The following is a 15,325-nucleotide window of genomic DNA, read 5'->3' as shown; positions in this document are numbered from 1 at the left end:
GGCTCCCTTTCTAGTGGGATGGACACTTTTATGGCACAATAGTGACTTACTTTGCAGGTCACACAGTCTAAATAGATTGCGGGATTCACCTGTGAGTTGAGTCAGGTATGTAACGTGAGGCAGGGCCCCAGGTCTGTCACCTCTCCCAGGCGGACCGGGCTGCGCCGCGCACGTTTCCTGCCCCTCGTGGGGACACCCGCGCTTCGGCCCCGCCCCCAACGGGGGGACCGCGGGCAGCACAGCGGAAAGGGCTGATGCCGCACCGCTCACTTCCGGGCAGCCCCGCCCCTCAGCGGCAGTGGCGCAGCAATGGCCCCTCCCAGCGTGGGGGCGGAGCTAGTTGCTGAGGCGACTGTGGAGCGCGCGCCACCGCAGCCAAACGACATTTCCGGGTTGGGCCACGCCCGCTCGCTCTGATTGGCCTAGATAACAACAGGCTCTTCCGTCCCCCGGCCGTTACCAGAGTAACAGAGACGCTGTTAGCTGGAGGAAACGTGTTCCCCCCTGTCCTGGGTGCGGTGCGCATGCGCACTTGAGATGTTGCCAGGCGCGTCCCGGCTGGGAAGATGAAGGTGAGGGGCCGAGGCCGTTACTGCGCGGGCCGGGGGGCGGCGGTGCCCGACAGGCCGGAACGGGGCTACGGAGGCCGCCCCGTGAGGCGGCGGGTGCGGGGGCGCTGCCGCGCGGTGCTCCCAGCTCCTGTGCCCTCGCCCGGGGCTGCGGGCGCCAGCGGCATCTCCTGAGTCGGCTGCGCTGTTTGGCCCCGGGCGCGATGCGCGGGAATGGCACCGCCCTGACAGAGCAGGCGTGGAGCTGCGGGTGTCCCACGAACAGGGATGACCGCCCCACAAGTCTCGGGCTGTGGGGCTCGCAGCAGGGGAAGTGTCTTTGGCTGTGGGGCTTGTAGTGGGGCAGCAGGGAGACTGCTGCTGTGCTGCAAGCCCAGTGAGTTGGGCTCGCAGCGGTGGCAGCACCCCCTTCTGTTAGCCCCGCACCTCCCAAGGCTCGTTCTCTGCACCGCCTGACAGTGGGGACAGCTGCCCCTTCTGTGAGCCCCGCAGTGCGTGTCACCTGGCAGCCTTACAGCCCTGGGAGCCGGTGCAGAGGAAACCTGGGATGGTGATCACAGGCTCCCCCTACACCAGCAGTAAGCAAGAGGATCTAATGTGCAATCCCACAGTCACACTTTCTGTCACGCACGTGTGGCCTGGCAGGAGGCACAATTGTGTGGACCTCACGTTAGAGCTAATTGCGCCTTTATCTGCATGTGTAGTAGGGCCCTTTATTAACATGTGCCTAGGTGTTTTACTACGTTGTTTTTTAAACACTTGCTGTTTTAAAGTTAATAATTCTCCTCTTTTTGCCCTCCCTTTCCCCACAACCCCCCCCGCCAGCGAGTGTTTTTTCTTTCAGAAAAGTCTTTGCTTGGTTCACCAGTGCAATTAACCTGGCAGAAGACTTTAGGAAATTTTCTTGCAGTAACGGGGTAAGAAAACTATGAGCCTCCCTCTGTTATTGGAAGGAGGCTGTAAAAGCTAACAAGCAATTTCAGGGGACAAGAAATGAGAAAATGGGAGCAGGAGGGTAGGTCATAGGTTAATAATAAATGTTTCAAGGAGGGCTATGGAGCAGAACGCACCACCCAGCACCCACTGTGCTGCAGTCAGACCTAGTTCTTATGCAGTGGAGAAACAAAGGGCCATGTCCACTAAGGGAATTATGAGCCTCTCTTAGTTGGGGAGCATGTGTGTGTGACTGGTGCCTCTTGAGTCTGAGGGGGGCACCTGCAGAAGTTAGCTGCGGCAGTGGGGACAAGGCTGGCAAGCACCTGTGGAAGAAGGCATCAGTGGTGGGGATGGGGCTGGCAAGCACCCACAAAAGCTGCCGGAGGTGTCAGTGGCCCCCCCCATGCCTCCCCTACCAGTTGCCTATGTTAAAGAGGCAACTGAGTGCATAACAACTTTAAATATTTTTTATGTGTACAGAGAAATCATTGAAAAGTGCAAATAGCATTAGCTATTAGATGTGAAAATAGCTCAAAGTACTGACCCAACCCCTGGAAATAGTCATAGATTAAATTTGGGAACCAGATCACAGGGATATGAAAGATCAGTGGAAAACATTCTTACTGATATTTGTAAATGTACAAAGAAAATTCAGTTGGCCTTATTTGCTAATCCTTGTTCAATTTTTTTAGTGTTGATCACACTGTAAAAATCTTTGATCGTCATGGTCAGAAGAGAAATGAAATTAACCTACCAGGGTAAGTACTGAGATGGGTTTTGAGTGCTTTCTTAAAAATACATTTTTTTTTAAGGACATGATCGTATAAATAAGGAATATGAATCAAGCTGCGGCCATGAGGCAGGGTTGATTTTGCAATAAAATAATGACAAAAAATACTATGTTCCTGTACCAATGATGTATCTCGGTGTCTTGTGCTACCTGTCATCTTTGGTGCTACCAGGCTGTTTTATTTTATCAAGACAAAACCTGCCCAGAATAGAGAGCAAGAGCACAATTCATATTCCTTACAATTTTTTTTTTTTTAAATATTATTTATTTTATTTTGTCTGGTAAAGCAGTGAGAGTCCATGCTTCTCACTCAACGCACATACAACAGTTTTAAAACCTTTTTTCTTATATATTTTACAATTATTTTTTTTAATCAAAAAAACAATAGCTGAGAGATTATGCCAGTATCACAGTATAGAAGACAATAAATGACTTCTTTCAGATTCAGGGCTAGTTTTGTTGTACTTCTGCTTCCTGCCTGCAGTCAGTTGGAGCAACTGTGATGAACCTACAACTTCCATGTTATTTCATTAGTTGTTCCCAGTACTTAGTAATTATGCATTTAGTTGCCTCCCTAACTATAATTGTCTTAGTGTGCTTGGCTCACTGTTTCCCCATTGTATAACAGATAGGCCTGACTGCAGTCAGTGGGTGCTGGGTAGTACATTCTGCTTATTACCCCCACTTGAAACACTTATTGTTAACTTATGACCCACACTCCTGTGCCTATTTTCTCATTTATTGTCCCCTGGAATCACTTGCTAGCATTTATGGCCTCCTTCCAATAATAGAGGGAGGCTCATAATTTCTGTGTGAGCCTAAGCTCACAGACTGTAGCCAGAATACAAGAAGTGGCTGACATTTATACAGACACTCCTATCCCACGATTCATCCTTTTTTTATTCCGGGTATGCAGCTAGGCTTCTGGGTGGATAGTCTGCTCTGCCACTTCCATGTCTTTAGGTACACCAAGTGACCACTTCCCCCTTCTGTATCTCCCAGTCCTTTAGTCTCTGAATCCTTTTCTACAACAAAAGGAAAATAGTCCTACTTCAGATGCAGAGATTTTTTTTTATGATCGTAGTGTACAGGTACCTCCAGAATGCTCATCTCCTTTCACTACAAATTATGATATCCCTGTTCCTGTGTCAGTTCTAGGATCTTCTTGTAGCTACAGCCTTTTTCTGCATCAGTGTGGCTCTTTCTCAAGCTCATACATTAATTAGTACTAAGCGAGTTTTCAGGTTGCGTTGAGTAGCTTTAAAAAGTGCTATAGTTTGGTGAAATCCATATTTTCATGGGACATAGTTAAGTGACATAGTTGTAATCCTTTATCCATATTTTATGTATAAGAGACATAGCTGGAGGCCCACCAGCCCCAGAACCTTTGGAGGGACTAGGGTGGTAGGCTACTTGTGAAGGCAAAAGGAGGAGGAAGAGGTCATAAGACTAGTTGAAGTTTGTGCTAATGCAGCAGCTTCTACATAGATATTCAGGTTTGCAAAGAATGAATGTCTCATCCTGTCACTTGGCTTCATTTAGAAGGGATGGAGCAGGGACTGTGGCCTTGTGTACAATGCTTAGAATTCTGGATATTTTGTACCTTAAAAATAAGCTTTTAAAATCTCTAATGAAATTTATTTTTTCTTGTGTTTTTTAAGCAACTGTGTTGCCATGGACTGGGATAAAGATGGAGACTCACTAGCAATAATTGCTGACAAATCTAGTACCATTTATTTTTGGTATGCCAACACAAACAAAACAAGCCAGATGGACAGTGGCATGAGGTAGGAAACTTTGGTGTTGTTATCTTTATTATTATAAAGTTAATATTGGGAATACACTGTAGTATTATACTCTTAAATGACCTTGGACTTGCCTAGCGGAGAGACTACTTCTCCCCCTATAGCCAAACTTGGGAGCTGGAGCATGGGTCTTGTTCAGTTTGAAAGAGCAGAAGCTGCTGCTAAAATGCTTTCCTTGAACACACTTTAGCTTTGGAACTTGAATGCATCTGTTGATCTTTTCATTCCATCCAGGAAGAGCACACACCAACTGCTGAAACTTCCTTAGCCTGACGAAGGGTTTTTGAACCGGAAAGCTTGCTTAATAACTATTCTCCAACTATTTGGGTTGGTCTAATAAAAGATATCAAATTCACCCAAGGATCTGTTGATCTTCAGCATTTGTTGCAAATATATCTTTTTTTTTTTAATGCAGCTTTTGGGGAAAAGTGTGAAGGTGTGCTCCTTTCTAATCATTCTGCTATAAATGTTTCCTGATCATTGTCCACTGATAGTGGTGGTTTTCTGCTGGATCTTCAACATGTGGTGGGTAGGTGGATAGTGGGTCATGAATCATTTAGCTACATAAAAAAACAGCTTTGGGTTAGCCTGGATTGTTTTTATGCTTATGATCTTGTTCAAACAACACTTTAATATTTCAGGTTAATTTCCTTAGAGATCTAAATGCCATTCACAGAATTAGGGAGGAAGACTAGGTGATACTATGCTCTGTAGCTCCATGCTTAGGGCACCTATCTGTGATATGAAAGATCCAGGTTCAAATCCCTTCTCTCTATCATTTGAAGCAAAGACTCTTTCTCAGTAGCAGTCCCCTAGCCACTGAGGTATAGGGTACTTTGGCAACTTTGTCAATCTTTTCTATTGAAGCTGTTTCACATTGTTTAATTACTTACTATTAGAGGTGCACCGATATATCAGATTGGCACTGCTAAAAGGAAAATTAACAAGATCGGCCATTGGCTTTTTTTGGCTGATGTAGATGATAATGTCAATGATAAATGCTGCGTGCATGCATGCAGTCGCAGAATGCACACAGCCAGGAATGCAGCCAGGCAGCAGGAAGAGCAGCATCTGGCTGGTAAGTCTTGAGGGGCGGGGGGAAAGGGGCATGGAGGGCTTTGCTCTGCTGCCTTTCCCTTGGTGAGTGCCCTGAGCAGGGGCAGTGCTGGGAGAAGCTTGGGCTATAGCCACCCCTAAATTCCCCATAGCCCCTGCTCCCAGCGTCGCCACTACCGCCCCATGCAGCTGAGCTCTTCCTGCCCACCCCTTGCTCCATGTGTTCTTTCCCTGTGCTCCCCTAACACACCATGAGCCCTTCCCATGCTCCCTCCAGGACCGAGCACCCTCTTCCATGCACACCCTCCCTGCACCCCTTTCCTGCACTCCCATCACTCCATGCATCCCTTTGCCAGTGCCCCCTGTCACCCGTTCCTACATGCTCCCCCCATGCCACACACCCCTTCCCTATGTCTCCCTTCCTCTCCCCCTGCCATTACATTTAATTTTGGTTAAGGGGTGGTGTGAACATAATGAAATGATTGGTGATCCTATTCCAATCTCAAATCCAAATTTATTGAACACACAAGCAATACCACTACTCGAGCAAAACCCCAAACAAGTCTGTAGATGTATTCTCTCACAGTTCTTCCGAAGGGTGAACAATGGCTGTACTGATTGTCATGGCACTGGGGGTTGCAGTTTTGACTCTGGCTTGGTGACAGCTCTCCATACTTGAGTTTGTTTCCTTAGGCTTTTATACCCTTTTACAGCCCTTTTCTGTATATTTCATATATGGTCATGCTATAGATCCTCACCAGTTACCTTTCACCGCAGTTTTTTCCTCATCAATCTTTCACCCTCAATCTATTTCTTTTGCTTCTTACCTACTGAGCTATCTTTAGGTTTGTTTTGCTTCTCTATTCTATCTTTTCTTACATTCTACAGCTATATCTATATTTTGTTTTGCCTACAGGAGTTGTTTGTGTGACCTCTGTGCTTAGTTGCCTCTGTGTACACTTTTGCTGGAAACTCATGGTGTCGGTTCAAAGGGGAAAAAAAAAAGGCATCAGTTATGCCAAGGCAGCTTTTCAGGCCTACATGCCATATCATACACCCTTTTTCCCATGCCATTTTCCCATACTCCATGCATTCCTTCCCCCATGTTTCCCTCTGTACTCCTTCCCCATGTTCTCCCCCTGCATCACGAATGCTTTCCCCCAAGCTTCTCCCTGTACTGCACTCCCTTCCCCCACACCATTTCCCTCTGTTCCACATGTCCCTTTATTTATGCCCCCTCCCCCAACTCTGTATCCCTTTCCCCATAATCCTCCCACCACATGCCCCCATCCCATACTCCCTTATGCACACCCTACCTGCCACAGGAGCTATCCTGGTCCCATCCAGACCCACTGCACCTGCTTGCCTGGCCCATATCCCATTTTAAGATGAAAGGCTGAATGAGGAAAAAACCCCTAGTCTTATATTTGAGTAAATATGTTAAATAGAAATGGGGCCAGAAAGAGAGAAACTCTGTATCTTGATGGTCAGGCCACTTACTTGGAAGAAGTTGTTTGGTTTTTTTTATTCCTGGAAATTCTGGAAAATGACCCAGAACATGTATGTTTTAAGTTTTTGAAATTGCCAGCAAACCAAAAAAAGTCAATTCACTTTCAAGTGATTGTCTCTCTGCACCTTATATGCTCCATTTATGTTTATAGCATCTGGACTGAAAAGGCTATATTTTTATCCTGAGTACACACTTGACTGACATGGGTGTAAGCAATGCTTATTAAATGCACAGTAGTGTCAGTGCTGTGGTGTTAGCATCTGTGACAGTGACTCACTCCTGTCATTTTCAAAGCTTCTAATAGTTTCACAATTAGGCTGTCAGAAGCCTTTCAAATGACAAGAGATAGCAGCCTTAATTAGTTCCTGTCAAATTTCAGAGCTTTTAGTAGTAGTCTTTTGATAGCTGAATCCTCTTCACTGCTCCTCGTCCAGTTACTATACAGGTAAATGTGATTATGTTATACAGTTAAACACAGTGTGCATTTATCCAATACATATGCAGAACTCTTGGCAGAGGTGGTATCTTTTATTAGACCAACTAAATGGTTTGGGGAAAAAAAAATGTTTATTTGCAAATTTTCAGGTTCATGCACCCTTCCTCAGGCCAAGGAGAATGCACATGTTGTAACATTTCTTCCAGGTAGAAATGAAACTTCGTATTGCACAGGGAAATAAAAATGTTATAGGTAGGTTCCCCTGGATGGAAAAGTTCATTTTATGCAAATTAGACTCCAATAAAAGTTCAAGCAATCTGTCTATCTCCAAGTTGTCTGATGGCAAGCAGGGTGTTGAATTTTTTCTTTCTTCTTAGTAAGATGTTTTCTTTTGCACAGGAGAGAGAGGCTGATGGAATGAATCTCCTGGCTGAGGCAGTTCTGTTGTGTGAAGCTTGTTTTCCAGGTGTGCAAATTCAGCTCAAACAATTTTTGCAATTATTTAGTTGGTCTAATAAAAGATATAATCTCTGCCAAGAGTTTTGCATATTTTTGCCTGTAGACTAACCCAGCTAAAGCCTGTATCCCTGAAACATACAATGTATTGCAGTTAGTGTCTTTGAAATGAAAACTTCACAATATTTACAAAAAAGAAGCAAAAATCCAACGTCCAGAGATCTGGAGAATTCCACCCTTACCCCATCCAACCTTTTATTTGAGCTGAATTTGTATACTTTGAAACCAAAAACACACAACAGAAATGCCTCAGCCAGGAGCTTCATTCTGTCAACCTCTCTCCTGTGCGATAGAAAACATCTTACCAAGAAGGTAAACAGACTGCTTGAACTTTTATTTGAGCCCAATTTGCATAAAATGAACTTTTCCACCCAGTGGAACCTACCTATAACATCTTTTTATCCCCTTGTGCACTATGAAGTTTCATTTCTACCTGGGAGAAATTGTGAATGGTGTGTGCCTCTGGAGGCTGGGGGGGCATGGCAACCACCCACAGGCAGTGGCGGTGGTGAGCAGGAGGCTCCCACAGGTGGCCACAGCAATGGCAGCAGCGGGGGGTAGGGAGGGGTGGCGAGTGCTGACTAGTAGTCAGTGACCACCCTCAGACGCTGGCAGCAATCGGCGACCACCCGCAGGCACCGTCAACAGTGGCCAATCAAAGGGGGTGTACTGCCAGTCTCAGAGGGTGTACGTGCACCCCCTACATGTCGCCAGTGGGAGAAATGTTACAATCTGTGTGCAGTCTCCTTTGCCTGAGGAAGAGTGCGTGAGCCTGAAAGCTTTCAAATAAAAAAAAAAAAAAAAAAAAAAAAATTACAACTATTTAGTTGGTCTCAAAAGATGCCATCTCTGCCAAGAGTTCTGCATATTTCTGCCTGTAGACCAACATGGCTAAGACCTGTATCCCTTTATCCAATACAGGCATATAGGTAGTATGCACTTTATTGGCACATGTATGCCTGGTGCACCTAAAACTGGAGGCTTTTTAGTATGGTTCACCTGGTGTGCCGATTAAGCTTTAGTTTATTGGTCTGAGATGGATTTTCTTGTTCTCCATGTCCAAACTGCCAGAAATGCCTTGTTCTACTATTTGAAAGTTTACATTAGGAATTAGTTTATTTCTGTTCCAACCAGAATGGATAAGAAATCCTCATTGGATGAGATCAAGGGCAGATGTCATCCCTTCCCCACCTACAAAGAATGCTTTCTATAGGAAATCTGCCCCACACCACCTGCACACTTAAACTTCATGGCCTTGAGTGGCTCCTAAAGAAGCATGTACAGACAATGGTACTGAGGATTTGGCACTAAAGCACTGTACTGGAGTGCTATTTATAGTACTGCCAAAAATCACCTCATCCCAGGACTCAGCTCTGTGGTACCAACTTCTTTGGAAGCTCTCTTGGCATCTTGTGGCATTAGTTCGCAACCAGCAGAGAACCAAATAGAGATGATAACAACACCTCACTTTTATGCCACATGCCAACTTGTAGCATGGCTAGACTTATTGAGCCTGCAGAAACCTGGACTGGTGGTTCCAGGACACTCAGTTAATTGGGTTCATTGATAATTCTTCTCAACATGAAAACCAATGATACCGTTTCTCTCACCTGCTTCCGTAGTTTCATATGATGCTAGGGTTTGAATGATCGTAGATAGGGACCTACTCAAATTGCAACTTCACAGATTTTGCGGAAATCACGAAATTCAGCCATCTCTACAAAATCTGCAGGGAAAAAAAAAACTCATTAAAAATAAAATGCTGGCTCCCCAGTGGGAGACAGCAGACTGCATGGCTGGAAGGACTGCTGAGGGGAAGGAGACTGCCAGCAGGCAAGATGGCAGCTGTCCCACCCCTCACTGCAGATTGGCTGAGGGCTGCCTGCTGAATGATACCTCTACCAATCAGCAGCAAGGGATGGGACTGTATGACAGACAGCCCTCTCCACCAATCAGCAGTGGGGAGGTGGGGCCACCAGGGCCCCTTGGCCAATCAGAGGCATGTGAGAGCCCACCATGATAAGCCCGCAAAAATGGTAGCCAGCCCCATGATCTGCCCACAAAATCTGCGGGCCTCCTCCTCAAGATCAGTAGGCCCTCTACTCCTAGAGATACTCTCCAAAAGTATTCCCTCTACCTTCCTTCATGTCCCACAGAGAATCTAGAGGATTGCTCTAGGATTGTTTGCTCAGTGGCTAGCCTGTAAACCAGTGATCTCAGCCAGGCTGCCATGATGCTCTTTTAGGTGTACAGGCACCTATACACAGTCCACAAGCTAAATCTAGAGGTTTAAAATAGGAATTCATAGGTCAGAAACGTTTAGACCTACTGTAGTTTTTCCTAAGTTGTTTGCAAATAGAATTGCTGTGCTATTTTTCCATAATCAAAAAACAAGTGAAAGCTAAGAGCTGGCCTTTTTGAGGCATGCCTCAAGTTTAAAAAGGTTGAAAACCACTGCTATAAGCCACAGTTATCTTAGCCACAGGAGCTTTACCCATCAATGTCAGCGTAGCTCTACTGGGAAATACCTGTACAGATCCCAGTGAAGGAAGCTGAGGAATCAGCCTGCAAATGAGTGGAGGTGCTGCAGAGAAAGTAGTATTCCTGATAAAGGAGGTGATTATGGACCTTGCTAGAATAGTCTGACAAACACCAGCCCATACCTAACCTAAGTTTTATAAGAATTACTGGAGTTCTGTTTCATTCAGTGTCATTACCTTGTGTCATGAGGGTCATTAACAAGAAGTCCTGCCAATAGCAAGCAAACTACACCAAAAATTGAACCAACGTGATGTAATGTATTTGATCATAAGGCATAGTCTTCTTTCTACCTAGTTACCACCTTCCAGGCACTGTTGTTCTCCAGCTTCTATTTTTGAGTTGGGGACAAGCAAGCTTAGCATAGTTGTTAGAGAGAAGTTATCTTTTTTGAGAGCAGAGTGTCAAATGGTGGCAAAAAACAGCTTACGAGCAGCTCTTAAGGCCACAGATACGGCCTCCTACTTGGTGCTGTCTGTAGTGGTTATGCGGAATAGCTTCAGGAATCTGGTTTCCCTTGTTGAGATATTTGAGCCACTCTTGAGGAATCCGGAACTAGTAATGCTTACTCACCTACTCCAGGCATAGGTCCTTTATTATCACAGGTCAGCCACTGGATCACAGACACCATCATGTTCTTTCTAACTTCACTAAATGTGTACTTCTGAACCCAGTTCCTCCTCAAGGGCCACTCAGATCTTTCTATGCTTCTGTGTCCTGTTATTTATCTTACAAGGAGTAATAGAAGAGTTTCCTTACCAGTATGAGGGCAGAGCGTTCTGAATTACATTCTAATCCCAGAAAAGAGAGACTTGACTGACTTTGGACCTCAGAAAGTTCAAGGTATTCATCAGCCACACACAAAATGGTTTCCTTCTTAGATTCCTCATTTAAGCTTGATTCTGATTAACAGTCACAAGCTAGGGGCTTTTTTCAATTTCTTTGTTCCTACTTTATGTCCAAGTATCAGCATTTACAGTTAGGATATGGACTCTAACAGTCCTCCTTAAAAAATCCTTGATTTGTATATTTTTGTTAGTTTGTTTCTCACTCTTCCTGTTTTGCTAGCAAAACAGATAAAATGTACTTCAAAGGCATTTCACACCATTTTCTAAAATCTGATTGCATGAATGAGACTCACAGTAAAGGGGTCAGTCTAATTGAATTCATAAACAACACGCTTTCTTTAGTGTGTGTAATTTATATATATAAGCAAATTAAGGTAAACTATTATTATTTAAAGTTGTGCTCACCATTAAACTGAACCATAAAAATGATTGAAAGGTCAGTTACATACACACATATATGTTGCTGTTTAAAGAATACATATGTCTATGATCTTGGAAGTTCTATATTGCACCACTCAGTACTACATTCCCTAAGAAACTAAAATCCAGTTTAAACTATAATTCAGACAAAACAGGTTTTTATGTAACAGTAAGTTTTAAAAGGATAACATTAAGTATTGTAGCTATGTATGAGATGTACAGATTATTTAAATTATACAAGAAGTGCCATGATATGGTGTATCTCTGTTTTATGAATGTAATGTTGAGCAGTATTTTAAAGCCAATAGTCCTTAAATCAAAGTTACATTTCTGTTTGAAGGAAAATTGGTTATTTCACAACCTATGTGAATTATTAGGCAAATTATGTCTTGTACTGTTTAGTATTATAGTGTACACATGCTAATCTGTATCCTATTAACTGTAGGCATATTTTTAAACAACTAGATTTCTCAATTATCACATGAACATTAAATTCCTCTCAGCAGTGTGGGTTCTTTAAAGCAAGTAATATATTGGCCCTTAATATTGTCGTCAATTCTTGATGGAGTAAAGTAGATTTGGCCCAAAAATATTTTTGAGTATGCTTATAAAACCTGAGAATTTGTTTTGAAAGAGCTATGTTGAATCATAGGCCTGATTTGTAAACAGACATTATGCCTGAACAGTTTGTGTAATCTTATTTTTTAAATAACCAGCAGTCACTCATTCAAAATAAATGGTTTGACTTTACTACATAAAAAAACAAAAGGGCATAGCCTGTTTTAATCAGAACACAGTAGGCTTTCATTACAGTTCTTCCTGTGACCTGTTTTTATATAATGTATGAAGCAAATCCATTAAAGGCAGCAAGTGCCATGGCAATCAGCTTAGTAATTCTCCTTCCCCAGAATATGAATTACTTGGATGGGGGTAGAGGGTATGTGGCTGATTTGTCTGATGTCTCGTATTAGTTCTCAGGCAGCGGTAGAGGACAACATGTGAACTGTGTGGAAATAGTGATCAGCACCACTGAAAAACCCTAAAATGTTCCTAAAACAAACACAAAATATACATCAGAGAGAGTTTCACACGTTAAGTAATAGCTCATACTCATTTCATATTCCCTGTGGCACCTAAAATAAAGTAAGGGGTGATCTACAGGAAGCTGTATAGATCCTTTGAAACAGAAAATTCTGGTGCAACCTTAACTGCGATCTCACTACTTTGAGCCTACAATACAACAGTACAAATTCAGCAGAATATCAGGACATGGGGTACTGTGAGGGATTGACAGGCCTAGCTGGAAGGAGCTTGAAATAGGAAAAAAAAGATAGTAAAATACTAATTTTCAAAAACAAAAAAAATTCTTGTAACAATTCTTGAAACTAAAACGTAACCTATCATGAATTTATTAAAAATTTGAAGTGTGAATAGCTTTTTACTAAGCTTTCATACTGCATTGAGTAGTTTGTCAATGAAAGAACTGGAAGCTCTGTAAGCAAACTATTAAAATGCAAATAAAATTAATAAAAGTACTGTATTATATTTAGTATCATTTATTTGGATTATCTCTTCCAGCGTTTCTCTCATATATCCATTTTAGGTATGGTAACTATGTTTATGGACAGGTGCAACCTTCCAGCATATGGACAGAACTAAACATATACATAAAATAAACCAACGCTTTTTCTTTTTGGCACAGTTCATAGTTATTCTGTAAATGCTTAAGCATAATTGGTAAACTTTCTCTAAAAACACACACAAAAAAAAAAATCTGCATTATGTAGTTTTCATGTGAGTATAAAACAGTTGTCTTAAAAACCATGTTCAAGTTTTTAAAACGAATCTCAGTGTGATGGCATGTCAAAGATTTTATTTTTTCTGTGTTTCAGGGACTCAATGTCTTTCTTGCTTTGGTCCAGAGTTGGAACCTTACTTGCCATTGGAACAACTAAAGGAAACTTACTTATTTATAACTGTCAGACTTCTCGAAAGATTCCTGTTCTTGGTATGTTCCATACTGAAGTCATTTGGGTTTTGATCTGTATACCCAAGAGCAAAATTTTACTTTATTTTTTTTGTGCATGAAAATATAATAATATATATATTTGTAACTCTGGCATGTTCCTTTGTTATTCTGCTACTTTTGGTTCCCTGTTCTTATAGGGTCTGGCTTGTAAACCTGCTCTGGACTTCCTTAGTGGGAATTCCAAGTTTTCCATGTGGAAAACTTCAATTGAGAAAAGATTGTGGTGATATTTTGTGTTGCTGAACTATCTTTCTTTGCCCCTACTTAAATGTATACTAAGTCTCCTTCAGGCAAAAAAAAAATTACAGCTTTAGCAAATACCCCCAAAATTAAAAGCAAAGATAAGGGTCCTCAAGTTCCCATATAGCATACAAATACAGTCTTCCTGGGGTTATTTTAAAGAACTAAAAACATTGTTTTTTAAAATCTCATTACAGGTTTTTTTAGTCAGGCTATATTGTAAAAATCACAGACTAGATAAGGAATTGGGTGACCATCTTACTTGTCCTGAAGTCCTTTGTATGTATATTCTGGGGTTCTTATTTTTATTTTTCAGGTAAACATACCAAGCGGATCACATGTGGATGCTGGAGTACTGAAAACCTCTTGGCACTAGGTAGTGAAGACAAAACAATAACTATTAGCAATCAGGAAGGTGATACTATAAGACAGGTAACATTGTTATAAGGATACCTAATCTAGCTGTTAAATACAGGTTTGTGCTGCTGAGTTGAGAGTCTGTGCTCACTGTCTGATGGTTTGGGCATTGTGCCTCGAAGTTATGTGAGAGGATTATTTGCCAAGTTTCTAAGAATAGGCAAGGCAAAATGGGTGGAATGGTTTAGTCAGGGATACGCCTGATCCCATCCAGCCCTACATTTCTATGATTCCATGGTTCTGTGAGGTATGGGTAGAACAGGGTTGCTTAACCTCTGGCCTGCAAGACTGTCACGGCGGGGTCCTGCAGGAGGGCCATGATCTCCTCAAGGCCCCCTTCCCGTGCCAAGTTGACCCAAGGGCACCCTCAGATTCTCGCCCACCACATCTTTGATGACACAGTATAAGGGAGGCTGTCTTTTTCGCCCTCTTGGTCATGTCTTGCTGTAGTCTCTGCCCTGTGGACTCCCGGACCCCTCGTGGGTCCCGCTCTACAAATGGGTGCTTCCAGGGCACCCTGGCCTTAGGGGCTATGCGTGGCTCCTACCACCCCAATACCATGCCCCAAGCGTCGCAGATGTCACGGACGTTGTTCTGTCTCTTTCTGTCTCCACGCCCTCTCTGGCGCTCGGGTTCTCCGCAGTCCCGTCTCTCTCTCTTTCCGCGCCCTGTCTCTGGGGCCTCCTCTGTAAAGCCGCCCCTCCTCTCCAGGGTTCACCGCAATGCTACCCCCTTCTCCAGGGCTGACTGCACTGCTACCCCCTTCTCTGGGGCTCACCACGCCCACACTGGGACTTCTCAGCAATGCCCCCTTCTCTGGGGCTTCGGCTGTGCACCCCGAATGCTGCGCCCTCACTGGCGCTGGGGTCCCCACACTACTGTGGGTCCCCTATGAGGCCTCCTCCAACCACTAATAGCCTCACCCAAACCACCAGTGATAAACAGCAACACAACACAAGCCTCTTGGCTATAATATAAACATAAGCTGCCCAGCTATAACAACATTCAATCCTACCAGTGACCCTTTAACTCTCAGCAATGTTGGATGCTGCTCCTGTCAGGCTTCACCTCTCTCTCCCATGGCAGAGAGCTCCTTCCCCTTTTGCCTGCTAGTAGGAAACTGCCTCTGGCCTCAGCCCCTAGGGTTTATAAGGGAGCCAGGCCCTGCCCCTTTCAATCAGCTGACCACTGGCAGGGGGCATCTCTTCTCGCGCC

General features: G+C 43.6%; 1 protein-coding gene and 1 long non-coding RNA gene across 8 annotated transcripts in view; one reads left to right on the top strand and one right to left on the bottom strand.

The window, feature by feature from the left end:
- The first annotated feature begins 544 nt into the window (after positions 1–544).
- Positions 545–15,325, top strand: part of WDR19 (WD repeat domain 19) — a 90,164-nt gene continuing 75,383 nt past the window's right edge. For 6 of the 7 annotated variants that reach the window (XR_003095384.1, XM_025210687.1, XM_025210686.1 and 3 more), the window contains exons 1-6: positions 545–572; positions 1,395–1,486; positions 2,198–2,263; positions 3,957–4,082; positions 13,317–13,432; positions 14,010–14,125. Coding sequence is in view for 5 of the 7 variants with exons in the window: in XM_025210687.1 (XP_025066472.1) it covers positions 567–572; positions 1,395–1,486; positions 2,198–2,263; positions 3,957–4,082; positions 13,317–13,432; positions 14,010–14,125 (522 nt within the window). In the remaining 2 variants the exon portion in view is untranslated. Of the gene's footprint in view, positions 573–1,394; positions 1,487–2,197; positions 2,264–3,956; positions 4,083–13,316; positions 13,433–14,009; positions 14,126–15,325 lie in introns of those variants that run through there. The other variant, XM_025210689.1, reaches the window with a different exon arrangement.
- On the bottom strand, positions 4,375–15,217 carry LOC102369841. Its single transcript, XR_324511.2, has 4 exons — positions 15,126–15,217; positions 13,956–14,065; positions 9,229–9,344; positions 4,375–4,660 (listed from the first exon to the last, which is right to left on the bottom strand). It is a non-coding gene; the product is annotated as an uncharacterized LOC102369841 (long non-coding RNA).

This window comes from Alligator sinensis, unplaced genomic scaffold (assembly GCF_000455745.1).
Source record: "Alligator sinensis unplaced genomic scaffold, ASM45574v1 scaffold246_1, whole genome shotgun sequence".
Lineage (NCBI taxonomy): Eukaryota > Metazoa > Chordata > Crocodylia > Alligatoridae > Alligator > Alligator sinensis.
The sequence above is the reverse complement of the archived record's forward strand: the minus strand, read 5'-3'. Positions and strand labels throughout refer to the sequence as shown.